The following is a 24,625-nucleotide window of genomic DNA, read 5'->3' on the forward strand; positions in this document are numbered from 1 at the left end:
GATTGCCCCTAACTGCTTCTGCCTGCCAGCCTGATTGCCCCCTAACCGCTCCCCTGCCGGCCTGATTAACTCCTAACTGCTCCCCTGCCCACCCGATTGCCCCCAACTGCCCTCCTTTGCCGACCATCTTGTGGTGGCCATCTTGTGGTGGCCATCTTGTGACTATATGGGGGCAGCCATTTTGGGACAATGTGGGGGTGGCCATCTTGTGATGATGTGAGGGCACAAAGGCCACCTAGGCTTTTATTAGTATAGATATGTGTTTCCCACATAGTAAAGACTCACCAACTGTTAGCAATTGTTAGTATTATTACTCCAGGAAGCTTGTTCCTGTTGAGCCCCTTTTACCAATTGTCAAAGCTTTTCAATTTTGTTACCTGGCCAGTAATTTCTCTGGAACCAAGGCTCACAACATAGTGTCTTCCTTGACAGATTAGTGTATTCTGCAATCATAGCTGTTCCCTTCCCTCCAGTTTGGTGGGTTGTCAAACTACCATGCCTCCTGCCTCCATATGAGGCATTTTTGCTCAGCCAGGGACAGTCCTCTTCTCAGAGGCTACTAAGCTATCCACAGCTTTAGAGCTTGAGTAGAAACTCCCTCACCCAATCCACAAGCCAATCTCACCCCTGAGGTGCCCTTACCTGAGAACTTGTTCCTGCTCTTGACTACCACTGGTGGAATAAGACAAATAAGCAGGCAAACACACACACACACGCATATACATGCACACACATGTGAATTGGTGAATTTCATCTTCCCACTATTGCTGCAGAAGAAAGCAGAATCAACACTTCTAGCATTCTTTTCTGACTACAAATCTCATGATTCTTATCAACATGACTTCATAAGGCTGAGAAAAAGTAAAAACAAAAATTCAACATTCCCTCTTTATTATCTAACCACTTCATCCCCAGAAGACCTGTTAGTGAATGTATTCTTAGGTCCTATGCACGCCTTCAGATGGCTGTCTGCATGGGGCCAGTTTGGCAATAAGGCAATCTATCCAACTCCCCAATTATTAGGTGATGTGGGCTTACTACACCCACATTATTAGAGACAAGTGATGCCATGATTTGAATGAGACATATATTTTTAAAGCCCAGTGAATAGAAAGCAATGCTGAGTCTTCATCACTCTCTGAGTTGTAGCCAAATGAGCAACAACTTTTCATACTTGGAAAGTTCCTCTTGGCATTAGGTTGAAAGCATTTAAAAATAGCTCTAAAGGTTGAAGTCCCCAGATTTAGGAGCTCCAGGACATGGTTCAGCATGTTGTTACAAAGTATTAACATATGCAAAATGTGGGATTATGACATTTCAGACACCTCTTCAAAGAACTATGGTTTTTCTTCCTCCCCATTTAGGAAATCATTTGCAGTATATGGTCTCCGTTAGCTAAATTAATGGGAAATCTGTACACATTATTCATCCATGCTTTTCCTGCTGGGTGAAATAATGGCCCCTCGGAGAAAGAAATAAGTAAATTGAAGTGATTCCCAAGTTGGATCAGACACTCAACCTAGATCAGAATGATCATCATCTTGTAGATGCTAAATGGCTTTTTCAAGGACTCATAGTTCAATGCAACAAAACCAGCATTCAAACCTGTGTGAAGGTCTGGGAAGACTCAGCCAAACTTCCTTCTTCCTGGTGGCTACTAGTCCCAGGGCAATTACCAAGATCCAGGTTATTGTTTTCTGTACTTTGTCAGCATGGGTCCAAATTGCTCACCTCCTCCCTAAGCCCCAATTAGTGATTCTTACCCTCCCTAGAAAACTACAATAATAGAAAAAGGAAAGGGAGAGAGAGCAGAGAGATTTGCAAAGACATATGTTTTTAATGGTCCCAGTGGACTCGTTTTAAAGTCACCAACCCTTGATATTTATCTAATCATGTACTCTCACCAAGGCAAAATGACATATATATATAGTCATTGGAATGTTGTTCGTACTAGAATATGATTTTAAACCACTGTCCATCAATAGGAGACTGTTTAAAATAAATCACATTACATTCATACAAAGGAATGTTATCCTATATAATAAAGATGTAATATGCAAATTGACCCTCACACCCTCACATCACAAGATGGCTGACCCCATGTTGTCACAATATGGCTGCCCCAAGTCATCACAAGATGGTTGCCCCCACATCATCACAAGATGGCTTCCCCATGTCATCACAAGATGGCCACCACAAGATGGCCGCCCCACATCATCACAAGATGGCTGCCCCCATGTCATCATAAGCTGGCCACCACAAGATGGCTGCCCCTACATCATCACAAGATGGCTGGCAGGGGAGGGCAGTTGGGGGTGATTGGGCCAGCAGGGATGGCAGTTGGGGGCGACCAGGCCTGCAGGGGAGGGCAGTTGGGGGGAATCAGGCCTGCAGGGGAGGGCAGTTGGGGGCAACCTAGCCTGCAGGGGAGGGCAGTTGGGGGAGATCGGGCTGGCAGGGGAGCAGTTAGATGTCAATCAGGCCAGCAGGGGAGCAGTTAGGGGGCTATCAGGCTGACAGGCAGAGTGGTGAGGGGCAATCAAGCAGCCAGGCAGGCTAGTGGCTAGGAGCCAGTAGTCCTGGATTGTGAGAGGGATGACCAGGCCTGCGGGATCAGGCCTAAACCAGCAGTTGGACATCCCCCAAGGAGTCCTAGATTGGAGAGGGTGCAAGCTGGGCTGAGGGACACTGCCCCCCCCCCCCGCAGTGCACGAATTTCATGCATCAGACCTCTAGTGTAATTATAAAAAGAAATAAGGCAGCTCAGTATGTACCAATATTGAAAGAGCTTCATTATATATTATGTGTTGAAAGCAAGAAACAAACATTGTGCATAGAATGCTGATTTACATGAAGAAGAAATAATACATGTATTTATATGTTTGCGCATGTGTATAAACTATCTTTTGGAAAACATTCAAAAAGCTCATTAAAGTTTTTGCCTATACAGAAAAAAAGTAGCATCATTTTAAATTTTATTTTATTTCACTAATAGAGAGCAGGGACATGGAGAATCCTCTATAGTTCTTCCTTAGCACAGGAGGCTGTGGGAGGCATTTGTAGCTACAGTCCTTACAGACATGAGCAATAAGAAGATCTCCTTCCTCAGTGCTAGGGTGCCCAATAGGTCTTGGTTTACCTATGACTTTCCTTGTTTTAGCAATGAACGTCCTGGAAAAACTGGGATAGTTAGCCAACCCAATCCTCATCCTTTTGCTGCTGCCCTTAGCTAGCCAGGCTTGCTAGTGCTGGGGAGGGAAGCTTCCAGTAGCCAGATGAATGGAGCAGTATCACAAGTCCCTGTCTTCACAATCCACAAGCAACCAATATTTATAGAGTGGCAGGCACATGCTCTGTGAGGTATCCTCATCTAACAGACAAGTAAATTGAGTCTCAGAGAGGTTAAGTGATTTGCCCAAGGTCACACAGCTAGTAAGTGCTGGAGCCAGTCTGTCTGACTCCTGCCAAGTCAATAGGACCCTGGGGAATATAAAGCTTTTCAGCAAAGCAGCAAGCCTGGCCTTTCTTAAAGCCTAAGGCACCCGGAGTTACTTTTTAACTAAATCAAACATTGTTGCTCTGAATCAACTTTGGCAGGCCGGAGTTAGGAAATGGCTTTCTTCCCATCACCCTTGGCCCCAAAGCAAAGACAATAGATGTTCCAGGTTTTTTAACTGAAGGAGTTATGGGCAAAAAGCTGCTTTCCCTGGTTGTATACACACTGGGAGTCTGGTTTTCACTTGAGAAGTAATAAACTATTCATCCCCAACTTGATTCAGCCTCCCTCCCAAGAACAGCATGAGAATAACAGGTAGTGGTACGTGACATGATGCTTGCCTACTGTTTGATTGAGTGATGGTGGAATTCAATTTGGCTATCTAATAGGGTTCCTTTTGCTAGCAAAAGGCAAAAGCATCCCTCAAAACCTCATCCATCAAAAATCCACTGAGCCACAGAAAAACAGACGTAGCATTTATAGTAGAAGCTTTGGGGACTGGGGAGGAACATAGGAAAAGGTCACGGCAGCAGCTGTACTTGCCCTTTTCCAATTAAGCATCAGGCAGGTGTTAATTATATAGAGGAAATTGGGCTGCTTTACAGGCCCTGTTGAGATATTTTATAGAAGATATTTCATAAATATGGAGCAAGGGAAGTGCTTACTTTCACTGTTGATAATTCATTTATACATGCTGAGTTGTAGAGCATCAAGGGAGAGAGCACCTGTGCCAGGGAGCAAAAATTTCATGGAATATTGGACAACAGTGTGGTGATGGTAGGGGGGAGGTGGAAGAGGGTATAGAAGGGATAAATGGTGTTGGGGAAAATATTTTAATGATAAAATAAAATAAAATTTACTCTCTTAGCAACTTTCAAATATACAATACAATATTGATTTTTTTAAAAGAATTTCTGCCTGACCGGCATGGCTCAGTGGTTGAGTGTCGACCTATGAATTAGGAGATCAGGGTTTGATTCCCTGTCAGGGCACATGCCCAGGTTGTGGGCTCTATCCCCAGTAGGGGACTTGCAGGAGGCAGCCAATCAGTGATTCTCTGTCATCATTGATGTTTCTATCTCTCTGTCCCTCTCCCTTCCTCTCTGAAATCAATAAAAAATATATATTTCAGGGAATAATGTATTTGGAGATTGGATTATCAGAGAACCCAAAAGGAAGTTAAGCAGAGATTTTCAAAGTTCTAGCTTTCTCTGTAAGGGATGCCACAGTTTAGGCAAAGACTTTTTGCCTATACTTGGGACCTGAATTACCTATGCCTTAATAAGTCCTGTATTCTTGGATTTAAATGAAACCAAATGACCTACAGTAATTTAACTCAGCATGACACTCAGTCCACAAAATAGCCAGTCTTGAGCGTTTAAGAGGAGAGACTGCAGTGCTATTCGTATTTAAATGTGAGGTAGAATTGGCAGGAAAGACTAGGAAGCCTGCCTGTAGTATGTTCTGGTTTAAGAAGCAGCAGGTGGGTCACATGGCATTGCAGTATGTATGAGGACCCTATTATCCTTCATAACTTCTTCCTATCTGTAGTATCACAAATACTGATTGCCACGGGAATGTGGCAGCTTGGACCAAGAATGGGTGTCCCATTATATGAAGTATCTATATACCTGTAAAGATGGTCACCAAGAAAAATTTCCCATATAGAATGCTGTTTCTCATTGCTTTACATAGCATGACATGCATTTTTCTGACAAATATTTTAGCCCCAAGATGCTGTAAAATCTCAAAAATGGAAAACAAACATTGGTGATCTTTTTTTTAGAGGAAAAACTTCAATTGGCTTGATAATGTCTTAGAAATAAAAATGCACAGGCAAGCCACTTAAGGAAATTGAAGTTCAAAGTGTCTTTTATAGAGCAGAATTGAGTTAGCTGCCTTTCAGAGGGTGCCTGAGAGGATTCAATAACTAAAGTAAAAGCATTTGATCAATTGCAAAGTGTTGTATACATGTGAATTCTCATTATTCTTCTATTCAATCTTAGTCACTTTAAAAATCAAAAGAACTTATCTCTTACCCACCATGGATTACCATTTGCCTCTTGGAGGGAAAGTCCTTAACAGTTTAATACTGAGTTCAGGTATCCCCTGCTTTTTGAAAGTTCACTTTATGTCACTTCACTTTTATGAAAGATCTATATCAGTACCTGATTTTGCTAACAAAAGAAATCAGAAGAGGAGTTTTGCTCTTATAAAAAAAGGCAAAAAGTGAAAATAATGTTCAGCATTTGTTTTGCAGCAGCTGTTACAGAGGCAGTGTGCACCCTGAGCAGCTGGAGTGGTCCCTCCTAGTTCCTTCCCCTGGGAAGTCAGCATCTCAGCATCAAGCCCTCATAGCTTTGAACTGTGTCTTTAAGCATCTGTACTTTATCTTCATTTGTTTTGTGCATCTATTAGCAAAATGTGGTCTTGGGTATCAGAATAGCCTAAGAGAGCTTGGGTATTACACTTAGTGTAAAACTGGAGGTAATAAAGTTATTTTATGTCTTATGTGTTATCTATATATATATATAAAAGCCTAAGCCACCAAATGACCGAACTACCAGTCAACTGGTCACTATGATGCACACTGACCACCAGGGGGCAGATGCTCAATGCAGGAACTGCCCCCTGGTGGTCAGTGCACTCCCACAGCGGGAGCGCTGCTCAGCTGACCAACAGGCACCAGACACTGGGCTCACGGCTGGCATGTGCAGCTGTGGGTGCAAGCCTCTCCCACCTCTGTGGTAGCACTATGGAGCAGCAGCGGCAGGAGCAGCAGGGCCAGGATGAGTGGAGCATCGCCTGGCCCGAGCTCAGGCTCCTCCCTAGCCACCTGCCACTTTACACACTACTACATCCCTTGGGGGATGTCGGACTACCAGTTTCAGGTGGGGATTGGGCCAAAACTGGCAGTCTGACATCCCCCAAGAGGTACCAGATTGCGAGAGGGCACAGGCCAGGCTGAGGGACCTCACCAGTGCACCAATATGTGCACCAATCCTCTAGTTTAGTATAATTTTGTAGTTTATTTTTTGGGTCTGGGAATGTTAAAAAAATTTTCCATATAAATTAATGATAATTGCTTCTTCACTTTATGCCATTTCCACTTCCCACAGATTTCATGGAAATGCTCTACTTTCAGATAGCAGGGCATGGATCTGTATTCAGAGCTATTCACAGAATACCTTTTAATTCTTAGCAAGCTACTGATTTCTCTTTCAAAACAAAGTTTGGGGGGATAGTGTTTTCACTCTGTGGTATACATATTAATCAGGCACTCCCAGTTTTCTTGTCATGGGTAGAATAGTGGAAAGAGCACAGAGCCCACCAGCATTCTGTAATTGTGAATCTTCAAGCAAAACAATAGAAAATGCCCAAGCCTCAGATTTACCATCTGGAAGTTCGAGGTAACACTCTACATGGTTGTGGCGAGGGGGCAATGAGATGATGTTATCTGCAAGAGGCCCGGAACTGGGAAACACTGTGCAAATCCTCTTAGGGAACAGGCAAAGGGCTCTCCTTCCAATGCCTGCCTTTACAGGATGTGCTTGTTTGTTTGTGTCTCCCAGTTTTTGTCTTACAGCCTATTAAGTTTACCGGCCCCAGACAGGTAAAGGTTGATTTGCATGCACATATTTTATTGACCATTAATTGATTTTTAGTTTCTGCTTACACAATGGTTTCTTTAGAAACAGTGATTGGATTAGTACATTTCTCCTGAAGGGGAAACATAGTTTAAAAGGTAAGGAACTTTACCTTCTCCCAATCCAGGTTTGGATAATTGTTGAAGTTCTGAGTGTATGATATAGAGCCTGTGTTTAGAATTTTAAAAACTTCTTTAAAAGAATTGTATGGCCTTCTAACCTTTCTCCCTACTATACATAAATTATATCAACATTTATATGCTCCCAACTTAGTAATATACAGAGTAGCCAGATTATTATGATCTCTGAATGCATAATAATCTGGCCACTCACTGTATATCCTGTATAATAAAAGGCTAATATGCAAATTGTCCTCTTGAGCAGGAGTTCGACCAGCAGGCCGACCAATCTCCCATGTCCCCTCCCCCCTGGCCAGGCTGGCCAGACCCCACCCATGCACGAATTCATGCCCTGGGCCTCTAATATATATATATATATATATATATATATATATATATATATATATATATATATAAAATCTAATAATAGACAAATATGCAAATTGACCATACCTCCGACACACCCAGAAGCCACGCCCACAAGCCACACCCACCATCCCATCAGAGCGAGTATGCAAATTAACCCAAACCAAGATGGCTACAGCCACAGAGAGCAAGGTTCCCTAGGTAACAGAGGAAGCCAAGCTTTCTGCCAGCCGTTGCAGGCCTAAGCCTCCACTCAAGCTACAAAGTTTCAATTATAGAAGGTAAACAAATTCAAACAAATGGCAGCAGAATGGAGCTTGAGAGAGCAGGCCAGGGTTGCTGCCAGCAACAGGGGAAGCAAAGCTTTCCGCACACCCTGGCCGGGCCCACCCACTTAAGGCAACAAAGTTTCAATTATAAACCCAACACAAATGGCTGCCGGGCCTCGGAGGGAGCCCCAGGCTTGGCTCTGCTCCAGGCTACAAAGTTTCAGTTGTAGAAGGAAAATAAATTCCAGATACCAGGGTCTCCGCTTGCATCCCAGGGGGCGTGGCCCACCTGCAAACCACCACAGGCCCCTCGCTCAGGCCGCCCCACGCCCCAAGGGAACCCCACCCTGATCAGGGACACCCTTCAGGGCAAACCAGCTGGCCCCCACCCCTGTACCAGGCCTCTATCCTATCTAATAAAAGAGAACTATGCAGATTGATCATCACTGCAACACACAATATAGCTGCCCCCATGTGGTCAAAGATCCTTCCCCCATGTGGACACAAGATGGCCTCCACAAGATGGCCAGCAGGAGAGGGCAGTTGGGAGGCACCCGGCATGCAAGGGAGGGCAGTTGGGAGGCACCCTGCCTGCAAGGGAGGGCAGTTGAGAGGGACCAGGCTTGCAAGGGAGGGCAGTTAAGAGGGATCAGGCCTGCAAGGAAGGGCAGTTGGAGGTGATCAACCCTGCAGGAGAGGGCAGTTAGGGGTGACCAGGCCAGCAGAGGAGGGAAGTTGGGGGCAAACAGGCTGGCATGGGAGTGATTAGGGGGTGATCAGGCTGGCAGGCAGAAGCAGTTAGGGGCATTCAGGAAGGCAGGCAGGCAAGCAGTTGGGAGCCAGCAGTCCTGGATTATGAGAGGGATGTCCGACTGTCCGTTTAGGGATCCGACTGCCCACCGGGATCGGGCCTAAACGGGCAGTCGGACATCCTTTGAGGGGTCCAAGATTGGAGAGGGTACAGGCTGGGCTGAGGGACAACTCCCCTCAGTGCACGAATTTCGTGCACCGGGCCTCTAGTATATAAATACACACACACATATATATACTGAGTGGCCAGATTATTGTGTGTTCAGAGATCATAATAATAATCTGGTCACTCAGTGTATATCTCAAATGTATAGGCTCTTCACACACAAACTCTGAACCCTTACACTGCAACCTCCTCTGATGCCAGGAATACCCACCACTCACTCACTTTGTCCTCTAGAGAAAGTGATAGTAGTTATAATTTAGAAATTGCAAAATGGTTGCCTGTGGGCTCACTTTGGTATGAATATGAGTGTGTGTTTTTTTTTGGGGGGGGGTCTCACAATTGTTTTTAATTCAATTAGTTGCTAACATTTCAATTTGATAAAATTTCACACAAATTTTAGCCTGGATTGCTAGCTTCCCCTTAATAAAGGAATGAGCTAGTAACACTTGTTAGGATTCCATAACAATCACCTAAAACTTGGTAGCCACTTTGCTTGGGCTCTTCAGTTCCCCTACTAGGTCTTGTTGACTATTCTGTTATCAACCAGGATGGAACAGACAGCCCTGCACTTAAAGCTAGTTCATTCAAAGTGACCAATTTAATATCATAGCAGAGAGAGGAGATTACTGTTATTTGGTTAGTGTACCCAATGACAGGGTATATGAGTGGATAGCCACCGTCCTGGTGGAATCCCTCATCTGAACCTGAAGGTAAACATTTAGGGCAATGTACATGAAGCCCCAAGGCTCTTTCAAATGGTTCTGAGCTTAACGTTGTGTTTGTCTACATGGATTGCTGTTCCCTCTTCCTCCACTCCCTCTATTCATACCTTTGAGACAGGAAACGTGCCTGCAACTTATTTAGCTGCCCCAAAGGGCCTAGCAAAAGGTGGAGTCCATAGTTGAAGCTCAGAAAATATTAATGAGGCACTCTATCCAATGATAATTGCATCACAAAGTCCTTCTTTTCTTTTCTTGACTTGACAAATACTGGATTTATGGAATGAGAATTTAAGGTTTTGATGATTTTCTGTGTCCTCAAATTAACAGATTAACTAATAATTATTTTTTCTGTATCCTTGAATGAATAGCAGGACATCATTAATTATCATGGAACAAGTAAGGGAAGAAAAAAATAATATTTCTTAAGTAGCAAGAAGGGGAATTAAATAATGATCATTAGTAAGGGTTGATAGAAGGAAGTAACTTAGGAGAAGAGGCTAATTTATACTTATTTCACTATTTCAAATCACCAGTGGCTTGGAATTTTCTCAAGGGACCAGAAGGTCCAGGGTTCTAAGAATTTCTTGAGGAACAAATCTCCCTCCATGTTTTCTCATTACCACCTCACTACACCATCCTACCCCTGAAGAGAAGAGAGTGCTGGATATGGCAGCAAGGGTAAAAGAAAGCCGTTAAAGGTGACAAAGGCTTTAAACTGAAAACTGAGGGAAGGGGAAAATATCCAGCCAAAAGTTGTAAAAATGAGCTATTACATTGGATACTATATCTGATAGAATAAGAACAGTAGGAGAAGCATTTAGTAATTAACAGAGTAGAATAACTTGGGGAAAAGACAGGAATAATGGATGTGGCTCTAGTTGTACAAAGTTGGAGCAGTTAAAATTTTGAACTTAAGTGTTTAACAGAAAGGGATATTTATGACTGCCTAGATTTTATAAAGACTTAGTATAGAATAATAAATGGTGTTGAGGTGAGAAAATCAAATACCATCATTGAGAGTATATACCATAGGCTACCTGACCAGAGAAAGGAGAATGATGTAATCACAATGCTTAGACAAGACTTTTCTCATTGAAGACTTAGTTTCAACAATTTAAATGTAATTTCTCACTCTCCTTGCCATCGTTTCCCTTCCCACAAGATCTTATTGTTTTCTGTCTTGATTCCTTGGTGCCATCCTATCTAATAAAGAGTGAATATGCAAATTGACCATCACACCATCACAAATATGGTGTCGCCCACAGCAGAGGCAGGGTTTCCATAACACAAGATGGCTGCACCCACAGTGGAGGCCAAGTTCCCGTAACAAACCTTAACGAGCAATCAGCAGGGACCTGAGGCTGCGTGGTGCTGGGCTGGGGCAGGGGACCTGAGGCCGCACCCCCCCACCCAGTGAGGCTTCATGGGGGGCCTGAGGCTGCACTCCCCATCCCACCCGGCGGGACTTGACAAGGGTGGGGCTGGCTAGGTCTGAATCTTGCCCAATTTTGAGGTTCTGTGGATGGGTGGGGACTTGACTCTGGGTCCTGCAGCATGCCCCAGACTCTGACAGGAGGAAGATTTTCATATACATTTTACTAATTTTCTTTGATCTCTAACACTTTTATTATAGAGAAAGGGCAAATAGCAATATTAAAATATTTCCTCTAATTAATCCTTTTAATGTGCATGAATTTCATGCACTGGGCCACTAGTTCTTTTATAAGCATCTCAAGAATAGTACAATATCTTGAAACTTCCATAAATTCTCAAGAGGACTCAGGTAAACACAGATTGCTCATAAACTGACTTTTCAATTGACATACAGAGGTTCTGTCCATTAGTACATACTACCCTATTGGTTAGAGAATTGAAAATAAAGTGTAATAGATGTATGTATATGTGGGAGAACAGGAGTAGCAAAGGATTGTTTAGGTGGGGGTCCCAAACTCAAATGCCTGCTGGAGTCAGGTGTCCCATCTGAAAGGCACAGCTGCTATTCCATTCCAACAGATTGTTGCCATGTGAGAACATAGCTCCAAGGTTACCAAACATTCTGAATATTCTAAAGAAGCAGGAAACTTAAATTTTAATGTGAAATATTCTGCCTTTTAAATAGTATCAACTAATTTAAAACTCTGAAATATATTAGGTGGGCCAAACAAAATAATTCCACAACCACTTAATGGTGATTCTAATTTAAGTGATAGATGGAATTCATGACACAGCCTTGATTTAGTTACTTAAACTAAGCCTGGCTCTGTCCATTCAGCATAGGTTTGGTTCCAGCTTGGTTGGTGTGAGTACTTTTCCCAAATAGCAGTCTTGCGTGTTGGTTTGTATCTATAAATATAACTGAAAACTTGCACAATGATAAAAATGGTAAGTAGATTCTATGTTTGGTTCGAGTCAGTCTATTCAACAAGTAACTGAGAAATCAGTGGTCAGACTCTGAATTATGTAAAGAAAGTAATCAGAAGGCAGTAACTTTTTGTTCTCTCATCAGACCATGAATCCTTTGAAAGCTATGGTAAAGACTTTCGATTTGGTTCTAAAAATATGTGGAAGCTATTGGAAGTTTGTGAGCAGGGAAAGGGTATGATCTAACTTAATATTCTAAAAGGAACACACTAAAAGACCTGATAGGAAGACCCTGTCTGGAGCTACAACCTGTAGACATCAAGAAAGTCTGCCTTTACTTAGTGCAATATGTTTCCCTACCACTTTTTTATTAGGCATGTTGTTCTCATAGTCATGTGTTAATGTCTCTTCTCCACATCTCCTCCCACCAATGGAGATGTTCTCCATGGCTCTTAGGCCACTATCCTAAGAAATGTATAGCCTATATCATACTGAATGTGTTATCCAAAGGTAACCAATGCATTTTCTGATTTAACTAACTTCCTTGAGTTCTTTCCTGGCCCTCAGGCCATTTCTCAGATGTGTAAAAGATATGGAGCCTTCCAACTATCTGATCTTTTCAACTTAGAGGACAAGTGATATAGTCTTGCAAATTGATCTAATTACTCAACGCTATGCTTCTATCTTTCAGAAAATACTGAAGGAAGGACCTCTGCTGAAGAGCTGTAACTCCTTCAAGAGATGGAAGCTTAGATATTTTCTGGTTCGAGGACAAAGGCTCTGCTTTGCACACCATCCTGCGGTAAGAGAATACATAGCATACGTGTGTGTGTGTGTGTGTGTGTGTGTGTGTGTGTGTGTGTGTGTGTGTGTGTTAGTATATATAAAATCCTGTCCATTGGGTTAGTGTGTGGGTGCCAGAAAATGTGTTATGAGGACACTTGGCAAACACTGAGGCAGAAGTTAGTATTCCTTTAACTTGGACTTTTGGGGCAAGAGAATAACTTTTCTCTCCCCTCCCCTTCCCATTTCCCTCTCCTTTCATAAGTTCCTCAGTTAGCTCTTCTGCACTCAGAACCAACTACATAATTTGTGGAGCCCAATATAAAATAAAAATATGGGCCTCTTATTTAAAATGTAAAGAGAAATGCTAATAAAGATACAAAAATATAAAGCAATGACTTGTCGGGGCATCTTTTATTTGTCATTAGATGTCATTGTAAGTAAAGAAAAAAGAAAAATTTAAATTATTAGCAATTTTGCCATCTTTGTATATTGTGCAATGCCAGTTTTAAAAGCAAACAAGAAAGCATTTAACTCATGAAGAACAATCAAAATTATACAGTTTGCACATGGTGGTTCATACACACACATATATTTGTTCTTACCAGTACACAAAACTACACAAAAGTAACTCAACTGTTTTTATTTCACATCTTGACACTTATACATTCTACCAACACTTTCTAAAAGGAAAATGAATTATGGATTTCCCTATCTTTTCCTTTCCTTCAATATTATAACTTTCAACATAAATGATTGGCTAACTCAGGGAAGTAACATATTCAAGAAATAATATAAGAGGGTTACTTGGTTGTTCATGTTTCTTAGAACACCATTGCTATGTTTGAAACAAGTTCTAGTTCCAACCAAATATGTGGTCTCTGAGGGCTGTCAGATCCCTTACTCAGTCATAGATGTAACATGCTTATTTTATACTTGTTTTGAATCTCAATGAACTCTCACACATCTTGAGTCCACTGGAATTCTATGATCATGGGTATCCTGAATTCAAATAAGTGACAAGATATGGGGTGGACATGCATATTGTGCATATCTCCTCTGCTCATGTTCATGACCCATTGTCCCACTGGATTTCACTTATAAAACACAAGTTAAATGATAAACATATTAAGAATTTCAAGACTGCAACAGCAGAGCATTAAACCAAGTGTGAGGCCCTTCTGAACATGAGGTCTTTTATGACTGCACAGGTTGCATACCATTGAAGCCAGTCCCCTCTGTATACATAGTACTGATTTCCTGCTGCTGGCTAGGTGTTACCTACTATATAGCCAATGTATAACAAGACACAGCTTTAAAACTAGAAGGGACTAGCAACAAAGGCTGTTGGCTGATAAAATTGGAGCTACTAATTCCTATCTGCTCCACTAGGCCCCTAGCTAGACCTCATCAAATTATCTTTTCCAACATAAACCTTTAGTTTTGAATAATTCTGAATTACCCAGGCCTTCCTATAAATCCACATCAAAGTTTTGGAAAGACTTGTGTTTTGGTTTAATATGGTTTGTTTTTTATTTGTCACATGTTTTATCAACAAAAAGCATGATGCTAAATAAATCCCAACACTCAAGCCAGAGCAACGATTACATCATGACTGCCAAAAATGCTTATTAATGTGTGTGTGTGTGTGTGTGTGTGTGTGTGTGTTTACTTTTTAGTGTATCTTTTCCTCATTAACCAGATGGTTATTTTTCCTTCTCCCTCTTATCTTTCCAGTTTGCACACTTTGAAACTGTTGATCTGTCTCATGTCGCCTTGGCAGAAACTAGCTGTAGAAACCTTTGCCACAGTTTTTGTGTAAGTAAGGTTGAGAATGAGTGAATGGCCCAGGGTGGGAGCTAGATGGGAAGAAAGTTTACCACACCTACTTGTTTCCTTTTTGGAGTTCAGGTCTCCCAAGTCTTCTTTGATCCCAAATGTATATAGAAATTCACTTAAAGTAGCATTGCAATCAAGTGCTAAAGCTTATTCATGTAAACACTTTGACCATTCCACCATAGGAGGAAAAAAGTGATGGCCCTATTCCCTATTACCAATCTGCGATAAAACTGAGATGATTTGGGAGTAGGGGAATGACTATTACAAAATCAATCCTAATGAAGGTGATTTAGAATATCACTGGGAGGCTTTCAAGAGACTGCTAATATGTTACCGAAAATATCAGGATAATCAAGCTATGTGACATACTCTCCTTTGATGAAGCAGATAAGAGCCTAAATCCAAAGTGAAAACTACCCTATCCTCAGGTTACTAATAAGAGTACCTCAAAGAAAGCAGAGGATTTTCTGCTTTTCAAGGATTTGGCACTGCTGAAATTTCGTAAGGCTTTGGGCACTGAAGTGAGTCCAGATCAGAAAGCTCACTGAAAAATAGCAAGTCCATTGATTCAGGTATTCTCCTACCCATCTCCTCCCAGAACTGTCTCCTCCCAGCCTCAGTGTTGGATCATGGAGACTGGGTTTCCTCTTCAGGCAGGTGGAAGGTTATACTTAGCAGACTAAAAAGCTACAGGCCCAATATCCTGCTTCTGTGGGTGGTCCGCATTCTATTCGCTTTTGAAAGGAGAGTAGGGTCTAGATATAAGAGAGAACCTACTCTTATTTCTCTCATTATATCACATTTACCCAGGGTAAAGCTAATGATTTTGTTGACCTATACCCAAAAGCTTAATTTTTGGCTGGTAAGCATACAGGCTAATGTTTTTGGTCTCCACTTTACAAAGAAATCCCAAGGGCTAGGTTGCCCCTTAGCCGAATTGAAACACAGAGACACTGTCCATCAGCCCCATACAAAAATGGACTTCGACCAAAAGAGTGGTTATTATAACAATTCCCACTAGTTCTTATTCCCATTTATCACAGAAGTAAAAATAAATTGCTAGTTCTAAGATGTTTGGGGTTGGTAGTAATGGCAAGTAGGGTCATTGAAGCAATGACTGATGCTATTGCTATCCATGTTCCCTCATTCCCTCTGGGAAAAGACCAATTCATGGCCATAGTCTACCTATGTTAGGGCAGACTAATCCATGCTGAGGGTCTAACTAATCCATGTTAGACCCTCAGCATGGATTTTTTCATACTTGCCTTGGTTCTTGCAATAAGCAGGATTAAGGGATACAAAGGTAAAGTTCTCTTCAGGTTGTCCCTGACTGTAAGAAAAAATAAACTAGATTTTTAGATTTCTCACTCTCTTCCCAAACAGAGAGGCACACCTTTATGAACCATATACCCTTAAATCATCTTTTTAATTTTGTTATTGATTTCAGAGAGGAAGGGAGAGGGAGAGAGATAGAAACATCAATGTTGAGAGAAATTCATTGATTGGCTGCCTCCTACATGTCCCCAACTTGGGATCCAGCCCACAACCTGGGCATGTGCCCTTGACTGCAATGGAACCCAGAACCCTTCAATCCATAGGCGTACACTCTACCCACTGAGCCAAACCAGCTAAGGCCCCTTTTGCCATTTTTAAGTAGACAAAGCAGTAGTGAGTAGGATGTTCAAACAACCTCACTTGAAGTTTAAAAGCATGTGCTCCAGAGCCAAATAATCTGGATTTCAATGCTGGCTTAGCTTTTTACCTGTTAGGGGACCCTGGGCAAGTCATTTAAGTCCCTTAGCCTTGGTTTTCCTGACTATGAAGTGGGAAAAAAATCCCTATATCATGGGGGTGTAATGAAGATTGAAATAATTAATATACATACATGGCAATAGAACAATACAAGGAACATAGTAAATGCCATTAAAGTGTTATTTGTTACTATTATCATTACTATTATTTTGGGTGGGGATTTAGGGAGCTGCAAGTGGTTCTGGGAACACCTGACTTGTGTTTAAAAAGTCGCTTGGGTCATGCTTGGTAGACCTGTCTAGGTCCTTGAGAATTCACAGGCTCTGTTTGGGGGCAAATTTGTGGAGTGTGAACCAGCTAATAATGTGACTTTTTGTTTAGGTAATCACACCACAACGAAAACTTACCCTGGCTGCGCCCAACCGGAAAGACATGGAAGAATGGATTAATGTCATAAAAACTGTTCAACAAGGAGAAATTCGTAAGGTAAGGAAATAGTAGAGAATCCACGCAACACTGAAGTATAAACTCATAATTGACTGAGTTAAGCCATCTTTCAAACAGGGAAATAACAAGATGGAAGCAGAGACCATCTGGTCAGGAATTATAGAGGAACATCATTAGGAAACCTATTTAAAACTATTTATAAATAGCAGTGATTCACTTGAACTCAGACCTTGAAAAGTATGTGGTTTAGATACCTGTGTACACATCCATTTGATATGTAGATGTCATTATATGTCAGTGGATAAGGCACTCAGATGTATGTGAGCATCTAATTTAGATGTTATGTTAGAAATCAGTAGTCTTGACTTGGGTCTGCTGAGTAACTACAGTAACAGCTAAGGAAACAGACTCAAAAAGGAAAAGCAGACCAAAATGAAGCAACCACTCAGTGGCAAAGCTTATATCATTAACCACTACATAATTCTGCCTTTATGTTTATTATCTACCAGAAAAGAAATGTTGAGGGAAGAGCAAGGAGTGGTCCTACTCAAAGCTTAGCAGGGTTCTTTTTCTCTGTAGCAATACCAAACCCCACTGCTCCCTGCCATAAATGGTGCCACCATTCAAACTCTGGGCTATGCCTTCAGCCCACTATTCTGCAGACCTACCACAGTTAGAAGTCACATAAGTTGTAAAGGGGGAAGGATTTTTGTCATTTGTTTACTTAGAACAGTGTTTGGCACATAGCAGAAGCTCAACAAATATTTGCTGAATGAATAAATGAGGGTAATCTATTATGAAGCTCTTGGAGATAAAGGGGAAAACAAATATACCCTTTAAAAAACCCTGATGTCTTACATAACTAGCAAAGGGTAGAATATTGTTATAGGCATTTGGGAAAAAGCAGTGCAGACTTGGTAATAATGGGTTTTAGAAGTAAAATCAATGCCATGGAGAAAAGCTATCTGTCCTCACTCCCCTAGATTTCTTAGGCTTTTGACCACTTGGTTTCATAATTATACATTCTGCTAATCATGGCTATGAGACATCACAAGTTCATTGAACTGGGGCCTACATACCTCTCCGCATATCATTAAGGCCTCTCCTAGGACATATTGAATATGATTAATTGAGAAAGTCTTTGCTTAGAAACTGAAGATGGTCTTTGTGTGACTTAGGACTCAACATTTCACTCTTTTGTTATCTTTTTCCTTTCCTGATGGAGAATCACATCCTGTCCCTCCTGCCCACCCACAATGAGGCCACTATGGCACAGCACTAGAGATATCCACAAAAAGAAATTATGACTTCTATGCTCCCATCTTCCCTCCTGTAGAGCAATCCCTTTCCTTCCCCCAGCTTATCTCTATCCAAACTGGAGCACTTCTAATGAATCACATATTTTCAATTTGGTGAAAAAGGCCACATAGGATATTTTGAATTTTAATTATTATTCTGATAATGCAAAAACTTCTAAAATAATCCATAAGAGCACTTATCTGTAATTTCTGGCTCAATTAATTAAACACCTTGTTGTTGACTACACTGCACAAACTACAAAGGGAAAAAAAAAAAAATCTGCCTGTTTACACTTTTGAAAGTTGAGTTTCAGGTTGTAATCACAACCTCTGTAGAACTGCTCTAGGGACCTAAATCTATTAAGGAATACTTTTAGCTGAAAGTAAAATGTCTCACCACCAACATCTTAGCAATTCATCTTGCTTAAGGCTTAGAGAGTCAAATATACTTTCTCTCATATAAAGCTCAACTCCAATGATATGTTCTATCTTCTGTCACAACCAATGCCTGATATGGGTTGAAGAAAGATTAATAATTAACTAAGTGGTTTATTAAGTCACTACAAAGCAATTGGATAACTTATTGGAAACTAGTCAGTACACATTAAGGAGTGAGTTCCTACTAGATGCCCAGTTCTGTTCTATAGAGAGTTGGAAAAAAATGTGTTGCTGCTCCTTACCACAGAAATATTTTTAGGTAGTTGGGGGAAACAAAATATACACAAAGAAATAGTTAAGTGACAGTACTCAAGAGAAATAACAATTTTCAGAGATGTTACAAGGCAGTGAATGACTGATTGCCAGATTAATAAAACAGACATTAAAGTAGTATGGGAGTTCAAGGCAGGAAAACATAAATATGGGCTGGAGTACTCTGGGAAGAGTTTATAGAAGAAAAATTTGTGACTGGACTTGAAAGATGAATAGGATTTTATTGGTGACAGGGGATTAGGGACAGGCGGAAGTCCTGAGCAGAGGAATTGACATAAGCAAAATCTGAGTAATAGAAAAACAGAAACTTTTTGGAATAGAGTGAAAGGAGACTCTATTTGACCAGAAGAGTTTGGGAAAGTGAGTTTAAGAAATGTGTATGAAGAGGTAAATTGAGCTTTATTCTGAAAGATTATCAATGTCAGGATAAAGAGAAGGGAAGAATTGCAACATGAGCAAAGTTCAGTTTAAGGATGGATTACAAAGGGGAGATAGTTTATCAAAGGAATACTTTACAAATATAAGCTGGATTAGACAAGGGATAAACTGGAGACCAAAAGATCATAGAGGAGACTATAAATTAATGCAGGAAAGACAAAGTTAAGCCTCAGGATGAGGATAGAAAGGGAAGACAAATGGTAGATACCAAGTTGGGGTGGGGAGAACCGAAACATATGAGAGGTAAATGAGAGAAATAAGTCACAGGCAAATTAAAGGTTTGAGCCTGGGAGACTTAAAGAATAAAAGAGGAGAATGGAAATAGAGCTACATGGAAAACTAGATTAAAAGTTTAGCTCTTTCTAACAATTAATTGTCATGAAACCATTAACTATGGGAACAAGAATGAACCTTAGAAGTAGACTACAGATTTTAGACTCTAAAGCATCTTTAGATCAAGTCATGTAGCCTTTACTTGAATTACCCCAAAGATGGGGAACTAAGACTCTTGCAAAAGACTCCTTTCAATGTTCCTAAAGTTCTAAATTTTAGAAAATTTTTTCTTCACCTTTGGCCTAGTAGAATAACTTTCTAACATTCAGTGTGAGCTGAAAGAATGGTATCAGCTGCCATTTGAGGTAGAAAGCTCCATGTCATTGGAAGCATTTATTTATTTATTTATTTATTTTTAGAAATTTTCAAATTGTTTAGAGAGATAGAGAGATAGATAGATAGATAGAGAGAGAGAGAGAGTGAGAAATATTGATCAGTAGCCTCCTACATGTGCCCCAAAGAGGATGGAACCTGCAACCTAGATATATGCCTTAACTAAGAATACAACCCGCCATATTTGGTGTATAGGATGACATTCCAACCAACTGAGCCACCACTGGCAGAGCTCATTGGCAGTATTTAAAGCAAACTAAACAACTTTTTAAAATACTGTATAGAAAATTAATTTTTATAGTGACATCAGCAAGATGGCAGACTAGGAAATCTCAAAGCTTATCCTCTCCCCTACAAAAACAACAAATAAACTACCATGTGCCAACTAGAATGCTTCTGAGAGTTTCAGAATACTATAAAGAAGCTGCAGAAACTCTATGGAGCATAGAGACAGACTCGCCACATAGAAAATCATAGTAAGCCATTTACCTACATAGCCCCATCCTCTAGTTTGGCAGAGCTTGAGGCCAACAGTAATTCCCTTGGCCTGATCTCTTTTTACAAGGGAAAAGGAGAGCAGAATTTCAGCAACTCTTGAGAAGCTGACTAAGTGAAAAACAAAATCTAGAAATATGGTGTCTACAAGAGACTCACTTTAAAATTAAATAGCATAGGCTGAAAGTAAAGGATGGAAAATATATTTCATGTAAGTGGTAACCAAATGAAAGCATGGGTGGCTATACTTATATCAGAAAAAATAGACAGTATATCTAAAACTGTCTTTAGAGACAAAGGAGGACATTATCTTATGTAATAAAAGGCTAATATGCAAATTGACCAAACAGTGGAACAACCGGTCGCTATGACCATCAGGGGGAAGATGCTCAACACAGGAGCTTCCCCCTGGTGGTCAGTGTGCTCCCACAGGGGGAGTACCACTCAACCAGAAGCTGGGCTCACAGCTGGCAAGCACAGTGGCAGTGGCGGGAGCCTCTCCTGCTTCCGCGGCAGCACTAAGGATGTCCGACTGATGGCATAGGCCGGTTCCCCGCATCAGTCGGACATCCCCCGAGGGCTCCCGGACTGCAAGAGGGCACAGGCCGGGCTGAGGGACCCTCCAACCCCCAAGTGCATGAATTTCGTGCACCAGGCCTCTAGTTTATATATATAAAGAGCCAGGGTCTGTAATGACCAAGGCTCCACTGAACACCAGAAGTCAGTGCTGGGTTGCCGTGGTGACCCAGCACTGACTGCCTAGGGGGCTGCAGATCAGGCCCAGAGAGAGGCCTGCAGAGAGAGAGAGGCATGGTCCTATCCGCAGCCTCCGTAGCAGCTGTTGATCAGGTGTTGCCTCTCTCTTTCTCTCCCAGCTTCGCCAGCAGCTGTGCCTCTGTTTCTCTCTGGGCCTCCTCCGGGGCTGCTGATCAGCCCCACCTCTTTGATCAGGCCCAGAGATAGGCCTGGAGACGCTGACTAGCATAGAAACCAACCAATCACAACCTAACCTGGGTGAACTGCGAAGGCAGAACCTAAGATGAGGGCTGCAGAGGGGTTTTAAGGGCAACAGCTGTTTGGTGTAAGGTGTAAGAAAGCAGTTCAATTTTTTCATGACCAGTTTGGTAGTATAGTGCATATGGCTGGCTATCAGTCCAGATATAGAAATTATGTGTTTTTGTCTGCCAAGAGCCTTTTTCAGCCTCTTGCTGAAAAAGGCTCCCCACCATTTAAGCAATCCTATCCTATATAATATATCTATACTAATAAAAGGGTAATAAACTAATTAGACTGGATCGACCAGCCATCTTTCAGATGTCTGACTTCCTTACAAATAAAGCCATGGTGGTGGGGGCTGAGGCAGAGGCAGTTAGGGGTGATCAGACTGGCAGAGGAGGGCAGTTGGGAGATAGATCAGGCCAGCAGGGGGTTAGGGACAATCAGGCTGGCAGGGGAGGGTAGTTGGGGGTGAGATGAGGCCGGCAGGGCAGTTGGAGGCAACCAGGCCAGCAGGGGAGGGCAGTTGAGGGCAAGATCAGGCCAGCAGGGGGTTAGGGGCAATAAGGCTGGCAGGGGAGGGCAGTTGGGGGCAAGATCAGGCCAGCAGGGGTTAGGGGCAATCAGGCTGGCAGGGGAGGGCAGTTGGGGGTGAGATCAGGCCAGAAGGGCAGTTGGGGGCAACCAGGCCAGCAGGGGAGGGCAGTTGAGGGCACGATCAGGCCAGCAGGGTTTAGGGGCAATAAGGCTGGCAGGGGAGGACAGTTGGGGGCGAGATCAGGCCTGCAGGGCAGTTGGGGGCAACCAGGCCAGCAGGGGAGGGCAGTTGGGGGTGAGATCAGGCTGGCAGAAGAGGGCAGTTGGGGGCGAGATCAGGCCGGCAGGGGAAGGCCATTGGGGGCAAGATTGGCTGGCAGGGGAGGGCAGTTGGTGGCGAGATCAGGCTGGCAGGGGAGGGCAGTTGGGGGCAATATCAGGCTGGCAGGGGAGGGCAGTTAGGGGTGATCAGGCAGGCAGGCAGGTGAGTAGTTAGAAGCCAGCAGTCCCAGATAGAGGGATGTCCATAGGTATCAGGCCTAAACTGGTGGTCGGACATCTCCCAAGGGGTCCCCAATTGGAGAGGGTGCAGGCTGGGCTGAGGGAACACCCCCCATGCACAAATTCCATGCACCGGGCCCCTAGTATAATGATAAAATAATCAATTCAATACAATCATAAGTATATATGCATGTAACATCAGAGTACCTACCTAAATATATAAAACAAATCATGAAAGATCTGAAGGCAGAACTTGACAGCAATACAATAATAGTAGGGGACTTCGCTACCCCATTTACAATGGTGGATACATTTTCTGCAGACAGAAAATCAATAAAGAAACACCTGACTTGAATAACACTATTGACCAAATGGACCTAACTGAAATATACAGAAATTTATACCCAACAATAGCAGAAGATATATTCTTCTCGAGATTCTTCTCAAGGGCACACAGAATATCCTCCAGTATAACTAATATGTTAGGTGACAAAATAAGCCTTAGCAGATTTTAAAAGCATGGATATCATTCCAAGTATCTCTTCTGACCATAAGGTAATGAAATAGAAATCAATAACAGAAAAGAAAAGAAAAGAAAAGAAAAGAAAAGAAAAATTCACAAATACATAGAAACTAAACAATTCAGTCTTGAACAACCATTTAGGTAAAAGAGGAAATCCAAAGGAAATTTTAAAAGTATATTGAGAAAAACAAAAATGAAAACACAACATACCAAAACCTACGGATGCAGTAAAAGCAGTTATAAAATGGAAGTTTATAACAATAAACAATACCATTAAAATAGAAAGATCTCAAATAAACAACCTAACCTTACATCTCAAGTAACTAGAAAAACAACAAACAACCCAAAGTCAGAAGAAGGAAGAAAATAATTAAAATTAGAGCAGAATAAATCAACAGAAAAAAAATTAAGTAAAAAAGATGAAGAGGTGATTTTTTTAAAAAATAAAATTGAAAAACTGTTAGCTAGACTATGAATAAAAGAGACAATTCAAATAAATAAAATCAGAAATGAAAGATGAAATATTATAACAGATGCCTCAGAAATAGGAAATATTACAACATATGCCTCAGAAACAAAAAGGATCATAAGGAACTATTATGAACAAACTATATAACTAAGAAGAAATGGATAAGTTCCTAGAAACATACAAACTACTAAAACTGAATCAGGAAAAAATATAAAGCCTGAACAGACCAGTAGCAAATTAAAAAATTGGATCAGAAATAATATTAAAAAAAAAACTCCCAACAAAGAAAAGTCCAGAACCTGGTAGCTTCATGGGTGAATTCTACTCAATTTATTGAAAGAAACAGTTCATTTGAAGAATTAGCACAAATACTTCTTTTTTAAATATAATTTTTATTGATTTCAGAGAGGAAGGGAGAGGGAGAGAGAGATAGAAACATCAATGGCGAGAGATTATCATTGATCGGTTGCCTCCTGCACACCCCCATACTGGGGATTGAGCTCAAAATTCATGACTTCCTGATCAGTAGGTCAAAGCTCAACATGTAGTCAGCTGAGCAAGGAATTCTTTATACTTCACACTCTCTGTGTACTAAATATCAGAAAACATGCTAAAAATATGAATGTGGTAAAGTCTCCTATTATGACTCAAAATGTGTTACATTTCTGAGAATTCCTAACAGAAAATGACCCTATTAAAATATTTTGTGAATGTGCCTTTTGCCATGGCAGATACTTTTAAAAACATCATTTGTGAAGTATTTATGTTTCTATAACATTTAACTTTCTAGTTAAAGAGTACAGCAAATCACAAATTAATTCTTTCTGGGTTTTCCCCAGGATTTTCCTTGAACTTTATTGTATCAAAATAGCATTTTAGTTTGGCTACAATTAAAGAGAAAAAATATCTATATTTTTTTAGAAAAAAAAGTATATATAGATTTTGTACACTCAAGCTTGCTTGATTTGTTACATTATGTCAGTATTAGGGACCATCCAGTTCAACAAATCCTACTTAAGAAAAAAAAAAAAAAACAGGCAAAGACACTACAAGAAAAGAAAACCACAAGAGAGTAACCCTGATGAACACAATGCAAAAATCCTTAATAAAATCCTAACAAATTGAATTCAATAGCACATTAAAAGGATCACACACCATGACCAAGAGGGACTTATGGCAGTGATGCAAAAGTGATTTAATATATATAAATCAAT

The 24,625-nt window shown here is 41.3% G+C and overlaps 1 protein-coding gene across 1 annotated transcript in view; it reads left to right on the forward strand.

Moving 5' to 3' along the window:
- DGKK (diacylglycerol kinase kappa) overlaps positions 1–24,625 on the forward strand; it is a 138,327-nt gene that overhangs the window by 38,091 nt on the left and 75,611 nt on the right. Inside the window, exons 3-5 of the mRNA XM_054718529.1 lie at positions 12,648–12,758; positions 14,477–14,557; positions 16,712–16,816. Of these exons, the coding sequence (XP_054574504.1) occupies positions 12,648–12,758; positions 14,477–14,557; positions 16,712–16,816 (297 nt within the window). The remainder of the gene's footprint in view (positions 1–12,647; positions 12,759–14,476; positions 14,558–16,711; positions 16,817–24,625) is intronic.

Source organism: Eptesicus fuscus, chromosome 1 (genome assembly GCF_027574615.1).
Source record: "Eptesicus fuscus isolate TK198812 chromosome 1, DD_ASM_mEF_20220401, whole genome shotgun sequence".
Lineage (NCBI taxonomy): Eukaryota > Metazoa > Chordata > Mammalia > Chiroptera > Vespertilionidae > Eptesicus > Eptesicus fuscus.